Consider the following 20,382-nt stretch of genomic DNA (forward strand, 5'->3'; position numbering starts at 1 on the left):
ACAAGAAATCAGACATATGTAATGCCAGCAATCGGAACTAAGATGAATACATACCACCAGAGAAAACAAGCAAAAAGTACAGCCTGATTCAAAAGGACAGAAGATGTGGAGTGCTTTCATGGGTTCGCTCAAGAAAGAAAAAAAAAAACAAAAATTAGAGAGTTAATGAGGAGAGCAGGATGAAAAGAGTAGAAGAACACAGGCTGAGCAGAGTTGTGGCCACAGCAACTGGACCACAGGCAACCTTTAGACTGCTCAACCGCTGTCTCTCTGTGTGTGTGTGTGTGTGTGTGTGTGTGTGTGTGTGTGTGTGTGTGTCTGTCTGTCTGTCTGTCTGTCTGTCTGTCTGTCTGTCTGTCTGTCTGTCTGTCTGTCTGTCTGTCTGTCTGTCTGTCTGTCTGTGTTTCAGTTCTTGAAAATTTGGCAAAATAAAGACACATGCCACAGCTAGCTGTAAACAAAAAAATGCCCTGACCCACACATAACAGCACTTACTATGCAGGGCACGGCTGTGTGTTGCACAGATGGGAGCCCAGCGTCGGCCTGGTGAGGGGAGTACACATGCTGGAGTTGACCTGGACCTTCTGGTCCTGCAGACAGATAGCCTTGGTCGAGATACGACCTGATGAGGAGAAAGTAAGAGAGACAGAGCAAGTTGATATAGAACTTGGAGGTAAATTAACATCTTCAGCATCTTCAGCATTGAAGTAATTTCTTCATGTAGCAATGTAGCACTTCCAGTGCTTCTGCAATGCTTGCAAAGCGTAGAAGTCCCATCATCTATACACCACTGACAGGGCAGCTGGAGCCTATGCCAGCCAACTTAGGGCAAAGAGAACCATGCACACTCAAACCTATGGGAAATTTAGAATCACCAGGCGTCGGTGAAAACCCGCACAGGGAGAACATACTCCACACAGCTGAGATTCAAATGCAGGACCTTGCTTGCCACTGCATCACCTTACACCCACCTGAAAGTCCCATTATGTAAAAATGTCAAGCACTGTCTACGATAACAACATTTTGGGAACAAAGAGGCCAAATCTGGTGAGCAGGGAGAGTCTGAAGTGATAATTGTGTTTTTATGGCCTAAAAAGCCTGTGAATAATCACTACTCTGAGACCAGGCTCACAGCACATTAGAGCTTCAACATCCGGGCTGTTGAAACAGAATGTGATGTTTTTCTACTCTTCTCCTGTTTAAGCACGGAGAAATCCAAAATGTGCACCTACCAGTGGTCATAGCAGCATGTGTAACACACGTCCTGCTGTAAATACCCCTGTGGCAGGTGACGTCCTCACTCATGACAGCTACTGTTCGCACCTGTTGCACGCATGTGACTGTGACACACTTAGTGAACAATTTCAGAACTTTATCAACCCATGAATAGTGTTTGTGCACAAATTTCTACCTTTTGTTTTACTGAAATCAACTGCTCCTCCTCAGTGACTGTCAAGCTTTCCATTCTTAAATGGCACAGACAATATGCAGCGCACATTTACAAAATTCTAATTGTCTGAGGTGACAGTACTAACCACTGAGTCACTGTGCAACCCTTTAAAAAATGTGTTTTAGTTAGTACAATGATATTCTACGTCTGTCTCTATCTCTGTCTAATGCCGTCTATTATAAAATCCTTGTTTATAATATCAGGGTTATGTTTGATTTCTGTCACAATTAATTTATTGGTTGAATGGCATGTAGAGGATCACTAACAGGTTGAAACACAGCGACTAGGGTTGTCACGATTTCAATTTTTTGAGCCACGATTATTGTGGAAGGAAATATTGCGATTTTACGATTATTCACGATTATCGACATTATGAAAGAAAAAAACCCAGTGTTTGTATTTAAATAAACTCTTTAATAATACTTAAACTTTTAAACATTTAGTGTTCTTATAAAATAAAATAAATTGTTCCAACACGTCTTTGTAGTAAATAAAAGTGCAAATTGCATTACAAAACAGTCATTAACTTGAGGAACTTAAAGGCTTCTTTAGCTGCCATCATTAAAACTAAATAAAATTATAAGATTGGCATTAAAAACTGTGCTGTTTTCTCTATAATATTAATAATAATTAGGGATGTGCCGATCAGGTTTTTTGCTGCTGATCACCGATACCGATCATCCTTGAATGCCGATTACCGATACTGATCACATGGATTTGATTTAAATGCTCTATTTATATATGAGTGCTGCTGCTTATATGATGTAGGAAAAAAATGAGCAAATACTGCCTTAATTTAGACAAAAATATGCTTACAAAAATTGGCAGGCACATTACAGCAACTATTCAGTCTGGGAATCTTGTAAATGATGTATAATTACTACTTATTTATGTTCAATATGTATTTATTGGTTCTAGTGAAGTGCCTCTTTGAGACTTTTATGTATTATGGAATGTTGCAATTTAATGTATGGTTGATAACGTAGTGTTTACTTTGTAAATCAAACAAAACAAAAAGACATAAAAAGAATACATTTAAAGATTCTAAAAACACTTCATTTTAAGCTTTAAATAATTCTCCACAATTTTAGACAATATAACTACAGAAAAAAGGATAAATGGGAGTCTTATTTATTTTTACTAAAACGTTTATATAAACAATTCACCACTAATTTTACAACAATTAATCAAAACACCCGGATCATTTCCCAGGGAAAACTCTAGAGTCTGACAGGAGGTCCAGGCAGACAGACAGCCTCCCTGTCCTGGAGGTTACTGTCTCCTCCACTACCACTGTCAGCGGGCAGCGGGGCTTCCCGGACCACACTCCCTGCTGAGGGGACCGGGCCGACAGCATCTTCGGAGGAGGGCACGGGCTTCCGGAGCCAAAACAACCGGCGGGTCTGGAGCTCCGGTTCCCTCCTGCGCTCCCATTCCCCACCCGCCGCGGCCCGCCGCCTTCCCCTCGCCTGCAGACGCAGGAAAGCAGCCCGGCTGCGACGGGCGGGGAACGGGAGCGCAGGAGGGAACCGGAGCTCCAGACCCGCCGGTTGTTTTGGCTCCGGGAGGAAACTCGGGGCACGGGGGTCCTCGGGGCGGCCCGGCCGCCGGACCGCTGACTTCGGAACCGACAGTTACCGCGCATGCGGCGGACAGTCCCATCTTGGCAACGTCATTGCGCACAGCGGCCACAATATTAGGGACACTTCGAGTAAAGAATCTGTCATAACTGATCATATAATTCTCTCTCTCTCTCTCTCTCTGTGTGTGTGTGTGTGTGTGTGTGTGTGTGTGTGTGTGTGTGTGTGTGTGTGTGTGTGTGTGTGTGTGTGTGTGTGTGTGTGTGTGTGTGTGTGTGTGCGTGTGTGCGCGCAGTGATGCCGATTAGACAGGAGCGCGCGCACAGGCCAAGGAGCCACTCTCTCCACTCTCCACTCAGCGCAGCTCACGCTTCTTGCATTGCACCTCTCGCGAGGCTTTTCTACGGATAATCGTGGTTTTGAAAAATGTGACGAATATCTATTTATAATCGTGGTTATTATAAAACCGGTTAACCTTGACAACCCTAACAGCGACATGTTCACACATCTGCATGACAGAAACCCATCATACATAATAGGACACACACACACACACACACACACACACATATACACACACTATATTTTCTATGTTTTATTCTTCATTAGACATGTACAGGCTAACATACAAATACAAACAGTCTCACCTCCAGCACAGGGAGCAGAGCAGTCGGAGCGCACCACTCCCCAGCTGTAGTCAGGTTTCCTCTCAGTGCGAGGCATAGTATACTCCCACACCACACCTGGGTTCTTTCCCTGCAGAAGGATCTGTCGGGCAAAAAAACAGTCAGTCAGAGCGCCATCAGTTGTATCACATCCTACAAGGAGTCACACCAATAACCAATTCCTCCTTTAAATTTCCGAGTTACCCCTACAAATTGTACGACAGGGAGTTTGCAATTAACGTATACTAAACCTAGAAAAGCAGAAAATATTTGCAAACAAGAGGCTAAAAACGGGAAATATTTAGCATCAGTTGAGTGAGTAATCTTTTTAGCTCTATATTGATGTGTTTCCTCGATTCTGGAATGATTGGCAGAACTCCACTATATACAGTATGTCCTACATTGCAGAAGCAAAAATGATGAATAGGCAGAAGCAAATTCACTCATCTGGTCTGAAGACTAAAATTTTCATTTGGACAGTAGAGTGCACATAGGAGGGACAATTTCTGCTTACTTTTGTGAGTTGGCTCCATTTTACCACATCCTTTAAACTTGCTGGTGAGTTACCTTTTTCTGTACGGGAGATTTATTTGGACATTCAAGTCAAACAGAGACTAACAGACAGATAAAAGCAGACATGTCCATTACAAGAGAAACATCAGACTATCATTAAAACAACCCCATGAGGATTCACTGCAATGGTGAAGAGTTTTGTTTGAGGCACACTGACATAGCCAGCTTTGAGCGAGTCATTTTAAACCACTTCAGAACACTGCACTGGATTTTGTCCAGTATGCTGTGTCTCTTTTGCACCATGACTTAGTTTAGGCTGGGTGGGTATTAATCCGCAGTCAATTTGGCAAATTGTATTAAGTCCAACTGTCAACATCTATTCCAATGCATGACACACATCTCAGTCTATCAGTGGGTGGAGTAACAAGCTTTGACGAGGGTATTTTCTTTGGGGTATATCCTAACGTACAAAGGAATCCACCGTCAACCACCCAACTTAGAAAGCCAAGCATCTCCTGGGTTTCATCTATATTCAACAGTCCTGGAGCGCTTCCACTGACTCAACCAATAACCTCCAATGCCAGTTAGCTGTTCCATGTGTAAAGAAGGCCCAGTGCCGGACAGGGGTCAAAGGGAGTAAGCAGCTCTATAATATCAGACAAACACATCTGCATATGTACCATAAGTACAGTGACGTATGCAGACTTGTAAGCAGCTGGAAGGACAAATTATTGGAGACTTTCAGAGATGGAGCACCACGCGCATGATTAGAAAGGTACAGGTGCAGGCCACTTAACTTTAAGAACAACAGAAAGCTAGTTATTGGAGCTTGCTTTGATTACTTGGCCCATACACCAAAAACATCTGCATTTGCCTGCACAGCTAATGGAAGCAATTCAGTCAGTCTTGTACTGGTAACTCAAACAAATCTGAACATAGATATTTGTGCATGTTTTTAGATTGAAATTTCAGATTAGATAGTTCTCTGGTACATCCATCGCTACAGTGCAGACAAGACATGTTGATCGCCTTTCTGCACAGAAATGTAATGTAAACAGAAATACATTTTGTCTCAAGAAGGGGGCCATGGTGTAAAAATTAAACTTCTCTGTGTTACTGTCATCCAAACCTCAGTAAAAGCATGAGATGAACTGTATGGGTTTGTATTCTAAAACCTGCTGTGAAAATAACATATCTGTACTGAATTTTATGCAAATTTGAAAGAAAAGGTTTCAAAGTGTAGAAACAAGTTGTCATTTGATTTGGTTTGCACCATACAGCACTGTTAAAATCCCCAAAGATTTTCTTGAATTTTGCTTGAATCAGGCTGATAATGCACTGTCCTTGTTATTTCTCACCCAAACATAGTGTTTTACGTTTAAAAACCACATTCAATATTTCATCCTTCATAAACTGGCAAAGCTGTATTTTTAATACTCAATATCATAACATGTTTACATCCATGTTTTCTTGTAATATTGGTCACCACTTCTTTTGTTCGCATGGTTAATACTGTATTACTATCACCAAATGTCAGTGGGTGGAGTTGGTGGAACTGCACCACCCAGCATCAGGATCTGGCCATGATACTGGAGAAATGGAGTAGCACTCATAAAAATCCTGCTCTGTAGCACTACTAATGACCAAAACCTCAGCTGGGTACCTTTAACTGACAATTTTCCTGTTAAAAAGTTTGAGAATCCAATGAAAACACACAGTTCTGTTAAAGTGCAATCAGGATACTTTGTTGGCATGAATCATATTGTGGGCATCAGCTACAAGTGGAATGACACTTCAGCATTTGCCAACTCAATATTTCAGACAGTGTCTATTCTCCCGGGTGTCTCGCCAAAAATTATAAACTTGTGGACTCGACTGAACTACATAAGAATTGTCCACGCTTCAACACCCACACTTCCTTTGTGATGCTACCCAGCCTAACCAACTCCAAACCCACTGCCATGAAATAAATACCACCTCAAACCACAATGGGACTTTCTGCCTATACAAGGACACCAACTCTCACCAACATTCCTGCTCCTTCATCAAACCACCAGTGATGTAAACCCACAACTATAAAAACAACACTGGGGAGTTTTTTTTTTTTTTTAACAATCCCTCTAACAAAGGGCATGCATGTCCACAACATCCTAAAGCTTTCTAAACAACTGACCTTTTTGTAAGCCATCCACAGTGTTGAATATACCCAGCCAACCACAGTGTTACCAGTGTCTGCCAGGAGAGATGCTTTCTTTTAAGCAGTAATTTCATGCATACCAAATGTGTCTCTTACCCAATTCTTCAGTCTGGGACAACAGCAGCCAAAACTCATCCTATGACTGACAACCAGATCAATAAGAACAAAGGAAAATATCCTACCTACCCACTGTTCAAAACAAAAGCCATAACCTACTGAAATGAGTCACAATAGCAACGACTCTATGTTTGCTCCTAAATCATGAACAGAGCTCACACTGGCCTTGTGAACTCCTTTGCAGTCAAAGCAAACTAACAGCAGCAGAAAATACTGCCTTTAGCCACAAGAGATAAAAATCTGCCTTAGCTCTAAAGCCAGCAAAGAGACTTATGTGAACTGACAATAACATTGTCAGAGTTTACAAGCAGTTTTGACTGAACTCAACTTCTGGTTCGACCTGATTTTAGAAATGGTGATGCAGACCCAAAAGATAATTTTTGTCATGCAAACATTTATCAGTCTACCTTTCCGTAGAGATTCCATATCAGAAGACCTCATCCACAGTAATACTTGTGGATACTTATGCTACATTTCTGCCAACACTCAAAAAAAATGAATCATTGTGGTAGTTAAATATTTGCCATCTATTAGATTTTATGTAAATTATCATATTTTAAAAATGTATTGAATGAAATTATTTAAAATCTACATAAACGTGTTCAATTCAAAAACAAATAAATTTAATCAGTTTAAATGTATGAATACAACTTAAATAAGACTATCTGTGGAACAACCACAATTCAAATAGTTAAAATGAATGAGATTGGTTTAAGTAAAAGTTTCTGGATATGTCAACTAGTGATGGGAGGTTCTTTTGGTACGGCTGCCAAAGAAAAGCCAGTTCTTTCGGATTCTAAACAGCTCCTAATTTAGTATTATGTGTAACCTCATATTTTAGCCTAACCTGGCAAATATGAATGATTTGTGTTTTGATAAACCCTTTTGCATTCAGTGTTTTTATGAGAAGCCTCATAATTGCCTCATTTTGTTCATTTGTTGTCTTACGAAAGCATTTTTAAAAAATATTTTAATCAAACTTCTTTTGCACAAAAAACAAACTAACAAAACACTGTACACATACCCAAAGAACAGAACCAGAACAGAAATGGAACCAAACTCAGTATTCAAACAGTATCAATGTCCTCAGTGCAGGTTGGCATTCAGAAAAATCATCTCCCTGAGCTTGGATCGGCTGATATGATTTCTTCTTTCGATTGGTATGTGCTCTGTTTTTGAGATTTTCTCAGATGGAACAGAAGTTGCCACAATACACAGTCTCCTCTCAATCACCTTCACCAGGTGGGGGCAGACTGAGGCCTCAGACTGCCGCGAACTCAGTGGGTCATCTGCTCATTGGATGAAGGGCTTCTGAGGATATGATCTCACCTCCATTACAGTATCAGCTGTACGATTTCTCCTTGCAGCATCTCCTGTAGCTCTTCCATCAAAGAGCCTCCACACAGCATAAGTTTGTGGCTCCTCCTCCAATTGGCCCTCTAATGGTGGAGGTGGCTGGCTGCTGGGGGTACATTTTGCTGCTGCTGCACTTATTCTCTGAAGTGCCTTGTCAGCTCTGTTGTCACTGAAGGTAAGCTTCTTAAACCTAAGATTCAGTAACGTGGTTTCTGCGAGGACAGTGTTAAAGTTGGGAGTTAGCTATTCTGATTCACTACAAAGCATCAGCTCTTTTATACTTCGTGCAGCGTCTACTCCCAAACTGCAGGGGGCAGTGTATGGCAAACACACTTTTACTACAGTACTAAACTAGAGTAGAAGAAGTTTGCCATTGTTTACACGATTTACAACATGGCATTTTACAGGGGTCCTCGACTTACATCAGAGTTCCATTCCTACAGATCAATGCAAGTGGATTTTCACCATAAGTCGGAACTCCAGTGAAAATGGAAACAAAGCCGTTACATGCTTCAAGATATTGATCAGTTCTTTATAAAAGTCATGAATACCAATGACTTTCATGCATGTATGAGTCATTTTATAAGAAGACAGCAGAATATGTTGCACTTGTTTTTACAAATTGATCTAATAATCTGTTCTGAGTGTTTTATTGAATATAATTTCACTGCCATGGAGTGTTGCCCTTACGGCAGAATTATCGATGTACTTTTATTTTGAAAAAGCCTTTATTTTGAAGTTGTCTGTTGACAGTTGTTACTTCCTGTCTATTATTTTGATGTTTAGCTTTATACACGTACATGCTTTTCTGGATGCACGGCTCTCTACTTTGTAAACGCCACAGAGGCAATGTTGTAAGTAACTTCATTTTTGGACTTACTGGTTAACCCTTGTGTTGTCTTAAGATCCTGTGCACTCCCCTTGTCCTCAGGGTAAAAAATGACCCACCTCCACTGAACCTCTAAAATTGAACAGCTTGTGAAAAACACTAAAGATCTCAAGGAGCATGCGCCTGTGAATGAGACTATCGTGAGAAAGTGCAAGACTCAATGGCGTCAGCCGATTGCTAAGTTGCTAGCTACAAACTTTACAACAAACTTTCCTCTTTAAGTCTTTTATTGCCCTCCTTTCCCTAAACCTTAACCCTGGAACAATTGGAGCGATACATTGATCAACTTTTCGACAGTTACTGCAATATGGATCCCGAGGACCACGGCACCACCGATGGAAACAATCTTACGAATGACAAAAAGACACAGCGGATGGGCTCATCTCTTATCACTGGTACTGCAACAGACATTCCATACAGAATCCCTCCCTGAGTGACATTCTCCTCTCAATTGAGCAAAAACTCTCCGCTATGGACAATAGAATCACACTCATTGAACTACTGCACCAAGCATTTCAGGCTTTGCGTCAAAGTCTGGAATACAGCCAAGCACAAGTTGACGAACTCACTCAAAAGAATGAAAAGCTGGAAAAAAACATCAGATCTCTCACAACAAAACTGGAAGCAGTAGCTATAGAAAATAGAAAAATGAAGGACACCATACTCAATCTCCAAGCATGCAGTATGAGGGATAATCTTGTCTTCTCTGGCATTCCCGAACAACACTCCGAGGACCCCGAGAAATTAATAAAGGACTTTATGCACAAACAACTTAACATACCCATGGATACAGTCAATAACATTGCATTTCACCGCGTCCACCGCCTTGGTCAAAGGAACGACAACAAACGCCCCTGACCCATAATTGCAAAATTTGAACACTATGAACAAAGTGAACAAAATGAACGGCAAAGCAGACACTTGAAAGGTACAAATTTTGGACTAAACAACCAGTTCCCCAAGAAATTATGGTGCAATGGCAACAACTACATCCAATCCGCAAAAGAATGATACAGCAAGGGAAAGAGGCAATACATACTGTGGACAAACTGTATATTGATGGACAACTCTATTGCGACAAAGACACTACCCCCGGTTATACTGACGCTCCACTATACAACATTCTTCAGAGGAAGGTAATACACAGCACATGTAATTGAAGCAGTCTATTATTATGGTTATTGAATAATGGTCGCACAGGTCTCCCACTCCCTGGCCTGTAATAGAAACCACGCTAGCCGAGCTCTGGGTTTCTAAATGTCATTATTATTGTCGTGTCTGTTTGGTTTGAGTGTAACTCTTTTTTTTTCTTCTATCACTCCTTCTGCCCTCCATTCCCCTCTTGCCCCCCCACCCCCACGAGTGCTTCAACAGCAATAAATTTATTCACCATGCCTACCCCACCCCAGTCACAGACGCGTATGCACACGCAGCTACCCACACATACGCATTTTCTAAATATTTCCTCAATAACTTTAAATTAGAAATATGTCACTGAAGTTTTTAACATGGAATATACTTGGTATTGGTAACTCTGCAAAAAAAATAAAAAATTTTATTACATTGAAAAAAATAAAGTGGACGTATGCCTATTACAGGAAACACATTTATCAAACACAAATAACAGTAATATTACAACGCCAAATTATGCTCATATTTTCTTATTTCACTACAATACCAGACAAAGAGGGGTTTCTGTTTTATTGCACGAAAAATTATCTTTTAATCTTAATTCAACTATTGCAGATACAGAAGGCCGCTTTGTTATTGTCAATATCCATCAACAATTATTCACTCACGATATGCAATGTTTATGGACCCAACAGTGATGATCCTATTTTTTTCATACATTTTTCACAACACTCTCAAATAACTTTCCTCCTCCATTCATTAAAGGCGGAGATTTTAACACCATCATTAACCCATCTATGGATAAAAGCAGTCAGACTAATCGTTTATGGCAATCGTCTGAAGCAATAAACCAGTTCATGAGTGATTTGGGTCTTGGCGATGGTTGGCGACAGCAACAACCAGCCTCCAGAGAACACTCATTCTACTCCTCAGTACACAAATCATACTCCCGCTTAGATTTCTTTCTCTCTAGCAATTCATTAATGCCTACAACCACAGAGACTACTATCCATCCAATCATAATCAGCGACCATGCCCCTGTAACACTCACACTTTAAAATACCTGTCCAAAGAAAACCACATTCTAGATGGCGCCTCAACACCTCCTTATTAAATGACCCAGACTTTGACAAGCACATCAGGAGAGAGTGGACAGCCTTTCTGGACATGAATGACTCCCCAAAGACACTCCCATCTATACTTTGGGAAACGGGCAAAGCAGTCTTGAGGGGCATTATCAATTCATATTCGGCATACAAAAAAAAAAGAAATAATTTCAAAAAGAAACTGAAATTCAACAAAAAATAAAACAACTGGAAATATTAAATGCAAGCCAACCAACAGAACAAACACAAAATGAGCTAAGAAAATTCAATTTTGAGCTAAAGGAAATAACTAATAAGAAAACACAATTTCAACTCCAACGACTGAGACAAGAACAATTCAATTATAGCGACAATTCCGGAAAATTCATAGCAAGCCTACTGAAACAAAATAAAGAAAAAAAACATGATTTCCACACTGAAGGAAGCGGGGAAGCAAACACAATCACCACAAGAAATTAACAATATTTTCAAAAAATACCACAGTAATCTGTATAAATCAGATTCGAAACCACCTCAAGAAACTACAGATACATTTCTCCAAAACCTCAATCTTCCACAACTTAAATCAGATTCAAATGCTCAGTGTACCAATTTCAGAAAAAGAACTTCTTTATTCTCGCCAAAAAATGTAATTTCAGAAATTAAAGAAACCTCTACTCTCCCAGCCTACATGAATCAAGCCATGATCTCACTAATCCTTAAGCCCAATAAAGATCCGACCCTCCCGTCCAGTTACCGTCCCATCTCACTAATGAATGTGGATCTCAAGATTATAACAAAATCCCTAGCCCATAGATTGGAAAAAATACTCCCAACCATTATTCACCCAGATCAGACCGGTTTTATTAAAGGCAGGTTTTCTTCAAATAATATGCGCAGACTCCTAAACATAACAGATCACACTCAGCAAGTGAAAACGGCAACAGTCATTGTTACACTTGATGCTGAATAGGCATTTGATAAAGTTAATTGGCACTTCCTTTTCTCAACACTCCAAAAGTTTGGCTTTGGGGAGTCATTCATCAATTGGGTTGGGGGCGGGCGGGGGGTGGGGGGGGTATGTAACCCTAACCCAGATCCCCTCATCAAAGGCATACAAACACCCAGTAGTCACCATAAAATTAGTCTCTAGGCTGATGACATACTCCTCTTCCTACAAAACCTACAACCCTCTTTAAAATAAACAATAAATCTTATTGAACGTTTTTCCAAAGCTTCAGATTATTCCATTAACTGGCACAAATCATCAATCCTCCCCTTGCAAAAGGACACTTGGGATATGGCAGCCTACAGCCCCCCCATCCCTATCTGCACAAACTATATCACTTACCTGGGTGTAAAAGTCTCCTCCAGGCTGTCAGAGTTGATCAACCTCAACTTCACTCCTCTTATTAAAACAATAAATGACAACCTGCTTCACTGGATGAACCTACCACTCTCTCTCATCGGCAGAATAAACACTATCAAAATGACAATCCTTCCCAAAGTTAATTATGTTTTCAGCATGATCCCAATCCATCCAACAACCTCCTGGTTCAGATCATTGGATTCAATAGTTTCAAAATTTTACTGGAAAAACAAACCATCTTGCATTAAGTTAAGCACACTGCATAAGCCCAAATTTCTGGGCGGACTCGTTGCTCCAAATTTCAGCCACTACTCAACTGCAAATCCATTCTCAAATGGATTCATTCTCAAAAAGCAGATAGCATATGGTTAGACATCGAATCTTTCTGTAGCCCATTACAAATCTCAGACCTACCATTCCTAAGTCAATCAATCAAAAAACACTCTCTTTTCAAATCACTGACAAAATCTTTGACTCTGACAGCCTGGTGGAAGCGCTACAATATTACTAACACTAACATAGCCCCATCAGATCACACCCCAATTTGGAATAACCCGGACTTCCTCAGCAATAAAAAAAAACAATTAACCTCTCCACATGGGCAGGAAAGGGCATCACCCATTTACAACACGTAATCCACCACAATAAACTGGTTTCATCATCGTTATCACATCGTTACAATTTATACAATTTCATTTATCATTTACTATTATTGTTTTTTCTTTTCTTTTTTATTACTATTATTTATTTATTTCTTCTCTTCTGTTTCAACATCCTGTTTTCACAGCAACACTGGTATATATAATTAGATTTATCACACACACACACACACACACACACACACACACACACACACACACACACACACACACACACACATTTACAATAATACAGTCATACCTCATACATAACTCCCCCAAAATTCCAGTAATCAACTATCTGAAGCTGTTGGTAATCCTGGCCTTGCCTTCTTGTATCTTGCCCCCTGTATGTCTGTGTACTGTATGAATGTTATCTCTAAGAAAGTACTAGAAATGTGCAGAAAGTAGCTTGAAATGAATTTTTTGAAGGGAAACAGTGTACTGTATCCTGTATAAGGGAATGGAAAACTAAAAAACTCAACTACAAAATGCAAGTCTTCTCACATCTTTTGAATCATTGCTCCCACCCACAAGGTGCATAATCTGCAACAATAAGAATAATAAAATAAATAAAATAATACATGCAAAACAAAAGCACAGTATATGTTGTTTGTGCATGTGTGTCTTTGTGGTTTTAGAGGTGTCTGTGATGTGGGTGTGTATTTTTGTTCACTGTGACTGTGATTTTTAACTACCGGGGCAAAAATGACCCGAAGACAATCTTTGTACACTGTTGATGTACAGCTTTGATGAAAAATATAAACAAAAACAATGTTTCACTTTTTCTAATCTTGGGGTCATTTTAGGAAAACTCATCGAAATTCAAGTTGAAAGAAAGTCATTAAGGGGTTTTCTATGCTATTAAACATGTCTTCGGGTCAAAAATGGCCAAAGACAACAGGAGGGTTAAGTTAAAAGGATTTATTTACATGTATTTATGTTGTTTTATTTTGTTTTTGTTGCAGTTTTTACTGTGATGTCTATCAAGAGCCGCAGTAAAGAAGTCAAGTTTGCTACGACTCATGATTCATTTTGCAAGTACGAGTTTAACTAATTGGATAGCTGCAGCTTTTACGTTGCAGTGAAGACGGCACACATGGAGATAGTTTTCCTTTTCTTCGAAGCATCAGAAGAGTCTGATTTTAGCTTGGGAGCCATAATGAAGGGCAAAAAGTTAGCAAATGTAGCATAATCCAAGGTGGCGTATAACTGGAGAATGTAAACAAAGCCATCTTATAGCAATGGGTGACGATGTATTCATCCGCTCCACTCACCAACTAGTTCCACATAACCAGTTCCGACCTAAGGACGAACCGGGGACCCCTTGTAGTTGCATTTCAACAGTTAGTTTTAATTTCATGCCATGAGTTGTTCATAACCTGTTGTCACGGTGATCTCTGTGTGATCAATCATTTCTGAACTTCTGCTGCTAGGTCTTCCTGTTCTTCCGTCAGTTTCTGCGTGCCTCCATGCGCCTTAGAAAAACTTGGAGGCACATGACACAGAATTTTTTTGTTGCAGTAAGGCCATGCGAGGGGGCGTGGCTGCTAAAATGATGTGATTTGTCCGCATGTAGCCATGTGGACCTGGCGGACGCTCTTGGCCCAAAGACACTGGATACTGTGGGTGGAAGCACTACATAAGGATCAAGATGATGTACTTCCGCACCAAGCTCTGCTGAGCTGGCCACCCAGAAGTCACTGTCAACTCACTTAAGAACAAATGAAATGGTCAGTCAAAACCAGCTGCAAACATAAAGAAACCCCAAAAGGCAGAAGTAAAATTCTGCCCAAGTCATCCAAGAGGCGAAACAACAGAAAGCCTTGAGGTGGAACTGGTTGGTCTGGTTGTGCTGGATATATAAGAGAACTCTGTTTCTCAGAAACTTTTAGTGAGCTTTGTATTTAATCAGCTTAACACATCATTTCTCTGACACTATTTCACAAGTGTTTAATGTACTATAACAAAAGCTATATTCAATTTTAGATGATGATTGACCACATCAAAGTCCTAAGGATAATATTGTGGTAACTGATCATGCCCACTTGGCATTTTCTTTTAGAATGAAGACATCAACGTGAAGGGCAAGGGTATAAGGAGTTTAAGTGTCTATCTAAATGAAGACCTGGGGACATTTGTCAAAGAATACTTGGTAAGTGTATGCCAGCCTACTCCCTTTATATAATAAATGTCCAATGGATATGCTAACAATAAGAGTTATTGTAATTGTCTGATAGGAATCACGGTTGAGTTGTGTTGATGGGGACATATTTAAATTGTTCTAACTTTTTTCATCAGTTGCCAAACAGTCTGCCTTATATATTCAGTATATCACTATGTTTCATGAGGGTGTAACTGTTATTTTTTATTCATTCTCCAAGATACAGAGGTGGGAATGGCTCAGATGACCCTGGGCATATATGTCATTCGGGTGGAAGGTGTTGGTCCTGCAGATGAAATGACTGCAGATGTCGCCATTATCTTTGAAGGAATTGACATTCTGTGCAATCTGCCAAGTGTCCCCCTTGCATGTGTGATTCTGTTTGGACTAATATATGCGTTAAACTTGAGCTACCCCAAGAACCTCAAGTGAACCTTCGAAGTGTTCCAGAAAATCATAATGGAACTGGACACAAGCAAGCTGTTTCCAAAAGTCCAAACACTCAAAATCAAAATGCTTGACTGACGTTCAAAGCTTTGTGGCATTGTTTTGAATGGTAGGCCAGAAGCTAAAATTTTAAAACTGGATGCTATAGATTTTTTGTTAGTTTTTTTTTTTTTTTTTTTTATCCTACCTGTCTTCTTTGGGTTTTGGATGGTGAATTTGAGAAAGTTAAATCTTTTGATGCAAAAGGCACTTCATTTAATTCATATCAAGTGATGATGCTTTGTCCTGTTTGGATTTTTTCCTTATTTCAGTAATAAAAAAATTTGAAACTAGTGGGTCTAACTATGTAACATTATATTGTTGTAGGTGAGTACAGAATTTCAAAAATTGAACAGTTTGTTCTGAAATTTGGATGTGGATCTAAATTACACATGATTAGATTTACTAGTAAAAAAGATACATAATTTTGATGAATTTTAAGTAAATTTAAATTGTTTCAATTTATGTATATGCTTTACTTTAGGTTTATTGCCTGGTTTGCATTAAAACTGTGTAATTCAAATGCACAGAAATTTTATACATAATTGAAATACATACATTTTATGAATTAGGCCTAAATATTTTTTTGAGTGTACAATTACATAAATTTCATTAAAACTCTTTCAGTTTATGTATATGCTTTACATTAGGTTTATTTCCTGGTTTGCATTAATACTATATTTCAAATGCATGGAAATATTAGATGTAATTGAAATAAATAAATCTTATGAATTAGGCCTAAATATTTTTTTGAGTGCAACATCAATACTACGGCCACCATAGGTTCTCCTACACACTTGGAAGGTAGGGCTGAGGGTCTTGGTAGCAATCAGAAACCTGAAACCTTACTAATAGATGCCATCAAGCCTAAAGAGGCACTGCTATGGAAAAGAAGTTAGTCCAAGGCATAAATCATGATTCTAGTAAAAAAGAATGTTTCATAGTTGTAGTTACAAATAAAGCGTGGCTCCATTCATCTGGAGTTGAGTCATTGTTAGTGGCATATATAACAGAATTTGAAGTTGTCATGGCATGTTTCTTGTTAAATTGTCTCTTGAAGTTTTAGCTTATTTCTTTTTATCCAAATAACATATATGTTGAAAACAACTGCTGATCTTTTGTACTGATGATTGACCCAGAAAAAATGTAATGCCCAGCCAAGGCATATGTAGAAATGCTCTAACAACAATGTCTATAGGGAAAACAAGTGGGGCTTTTATTATTGAGAATCAATAACAGACCAAAGAGCTCATCTCACTAACGAATGTCATGAAGTAAAAAGATTTAAACTAAAATTAAACATGGTTTTAAAAAGAAAGCACAGTTCAGGTATTAAAAACAAAACAGATGAGCTGAATGCAATTCTTGACTGATTAAAGAACATGATTTATTGTGGTGGCAATGGTACCTCCACTGACATGAATGACCCTTTTTTAAAAAAATTTCTTACTTGCTGGTTTCTGAAAGAATTTTATTTTGTAACATTACTATATATATCTAAGGTGAGTGACTGATATGAGTCTATCTTCCTACAGTGCAACAGCTGACCACAGGCTGTCTCGGTTTTCATCACCCAACCACCACAGTACTCATCAGGTCAGATGAGATGATGATGAATTACGATATGGTAGACACAGATATCAGTCTCGCAATGCTTTACTCTGGACTGGAATGACCTCGCCTTGCCACACCACAAGAATGTCAGTTACAGGAGGAATAATCCTACTTGGTATCCACTGAGACCTCCAGAAGCAGCCATATGTTATGTCTGTTCCCTCCTCCTTCTTGTGTGAGCTACTTCTATTTCCCCCTTCCCTCCACCTCTCTAGCAGCTGAGCAGCTGTGCAGATGTGAACACCTTGTCACAGTTTATGTTCACATCCCTCAACATTTGTTTTTCTTTGAGAGTTTCAAGTTGAGTAAGGGTCTGCGAAAGATCTGTGCATACATCCCTTTTGTTTTTCTGTGACAGCACCAGTTATGTAGGATGTGTGAAACAGATGAAAATCTTCACTGAAAAAAAAACATTACTTGCTTTCCTTCATTTGGGTCTTTTCATTTGCAGTTAAAGTCCCTGTGCCCTGACCTTAACTTCTCACATCCAAAGAGTTCAATTGCAGAATTGTTAATCTTTTAATCTCACTCTCCCTCCCCTCTGTCTCTATCCTTCTCTCTCTATCAACCTCTTTCTCCTTTTGTAATTACAGGACATACTTATAGAGATTATGCTTGTGTCATCTGCAGATCAGCTGCATGCTATCGTTGAGTGCTCTGCTGGACAGATGTATGGATGGGACACACAGATGAACAAGGGCAGCATGGTTAGACTTAGCAAAGTCCTTTCTTGAAAGGAAATCATTTCAGGTTCTTACAACATGGGGCTGTTTTGGTCATTGTCCCATTTGCTTGTGATAATGCAATGCTAAACCAATGTAACTGATGGAGATGTCCATCTCTAAAACAAGTACTGGCCAAAAAACTAGTCATCACACAATCAGACAAGTTGCACACAAGCTAGCGGTTAAGTTTATTCAGAGATTATCTGAATCACTTGATTTGGAAGCAAAACTGAAAGTGAATGCACCCAAAATATCTGTAATAATCCCCCCACTGCACAGAAATCTATTCAAAGATTGAACCAAGAAGTCTGTCAGTAAACTGTGGGGAGTATTTATATGCATACATCCCCACACTCCCAGATCTCAGAAGTTAACTTGCCAATAACAATGTCATCATCATTAAATGGTTACATGCCACTTTCCTGCAGAGCTCCAGCTCACTTGCTGCGCTGGTATTGTTTCCAATATCCACTGGAAATATACCAGCATATATATTTCTAACATTGTACAGAGTTGTTTTGCTGACACTCTGTGTGTTTTACAGAATATTGAATACAGGGTTGCAGCTGGTTTAGGTGCTTTCTGGTTGCACTTCAATATGACAAACCTTTGTACCTCTAATGTTATTTACCATTGCTATGTAAATGTGAAACCAAGGAAAAGAGTTTGGCTCAGTTGACACACAAGCCAGGAAGAACAGCAGTGAATGTAGAATGCAATGCAGTTTATGGAAACTGCATCGCGTGGAAATGGTGACCCACGGAATGTGGCCATTTTGAATTGTGACTCATGTTTTGCCATTTTTGGACTTTTTTAAAAGCTATAAATTCTAACAGCATAACCCCGAGAGAGTTCAAATTTGGCCAGGATGGACACCAGTCATGGGTGATCAAAAGTTATTAAAATGTTCCGCAAAAGTCTGAGGGCATGGAAATGGTGACCCACAGAATGCGACCATTTTGAAATATGATTCATATTTTGGATGATTTTGTCATTTTTGGACATTTTCAAAAGTTATTAACACAAACAGTGTAACCCCGACAGCTGAAATTTGGTCAGGTTGTACACCAGGCATGGGCAATCAAAAGTTATTAAAATGCTCTGCAAAAGTCTGAGGGCATGGCCATGGCAACCAGCGGAATGCGGCCATTTTGGAAGTCTCACCATGAAACAGCAAGTGATGTATAACTGGCCTGTACATGCTCCAATCTGCCTCAAATTTTACATGTGTGATCAGAGTCTGGCCCTAATAAATTCCATAGACCAATTTACTGAAAAAGTGATAGCGCCACCTGGCAGCGATTTTGGATGTCTCACCATGAAACAGGAAGTGCTGTCTATCTAGCCTGTACATGCTCTAGTCTGCCTCAAACTTTACATGTGTGATCGTAGTCCGGCCTTGATGAGTTCCAGGGACTAATATACAGTGAAAATGGTAGCACCACTTGGTGGCCATTTTGGATTTCTTGCCATGAAACAGGAAGTGATGTCTAACTAGCCTGTACATGCTCCAATCTGCCTGAAACTTGACACGTGTTATTAGAGTCTGGCCACAATCACATCCATAGGTCAAAACACATTCTTGGTCGCAGTGCCACCTGATGGACATGTGTGGGACAGCTGGGTCGCTCAGATGCAAGGACCCAACCAACGCTGCTTGCAGCTTTAACTGAATGTTAGTTTTGCTGTCGGGAGGAGACGCCTGTTCAGCATCACATTTTGCTGCTTCAGGACAGGTAAAGACTTGCACTCAACTCGAAGCTCTGGTTTCGAACACATAACTGATTACAAACGTGAAGCAAATAAAAAAAGAAAAAAAGTACCATCAGCTCATAAATCATCCGCTATGCAGTGCAGAACATCTCACTCCAAGCAACCATCTGATTTTCTACTTTTCATTCCATCCCTATAGGGCAGTTGACTTAGGGATTTTACTTGCTCTATTAGCCCCAAATCACATGGCTGCAACAAAGCACTTTTGAGGTCAGTGCGCACAGGGGCCACATCAGTGGTTTTAAGTGTGGATGTAAACACGTGACTGTGTTTACACTGGAGCTGTCAGTACCAAGAAGCTGTGCTGCTGATAAACAACAGTCAAGCCTCTGCCATGGAAGACTGATCTGAACAGTGACAGTGGCACAAAGGCAGTGTTACACTAATTGAGCCACAACTCGGTCTATGATGTCCGCATTATTATTCCGCTGTCATTCTGCTAATGCATTAAGGCCTGATTCACCCAAATTATAAAAGCTCATATTTTCTCTACGACAATGTGAGCAACTGACACCTAAGTTTATGTACAACTATCTGTAGTCTATAAATACACTTGGGCTTATGAAAACATGCAAGATTTCTACTTGAAATTTGTGTGACAAAGAGAGGCAAAATTTTGTTTTGTGCTCT

The 20,382-nt window shown here is 39.8% G+C and overlaps 1 protein-coding gene across 3 annotated transcripts in view; it reads right to left on the reverse strand.

Moving 5' to 3' along the window:
• adamts18 (ADAM metallopeptidase with thrombospondin type 1 motif, 18) overlaps positions 1 to 20,382 on the reverse strand; it is a 102,455-nt gene that overhangs the window by 26,080 nt on the left and 55,993 nt on the right. For all 3 annotated transcript variants that reach the window (XM_055012342.1, XM_023265998.3, XM_055012353.1), the window contains 2 exons: positions 3,678 to 3,798; positions 496 to 622 (listed from right to left, as the gene is read on the reverse strand). In XM_055012342.1, coding sequence (XP_054868317.1) covers positions 496 to 622; positions 3,678 to 3,798 — 248 coding nt within the window. The remainder of the gene's footprint in view (positions 1 to 495; positions 623 to 3,677; positions 3,799 to 20,382) is intronic.

The sequence above is a fragment of the Amphiprion ocellaris genome, chromosome 1 (assembly GCF_022539595.1).
Source record: "Amphiprion ocellaris isolate individual 3 ecotype Okinawa chromosome 1, ASM2253959v1, whole genome shotgun sequence".
Lineage (NCBI taxonomy): Eukaryota > Metazoa > Chordata > Actinopteri > Pomacentridae > Amphiprion > Amphiprion ocellaris.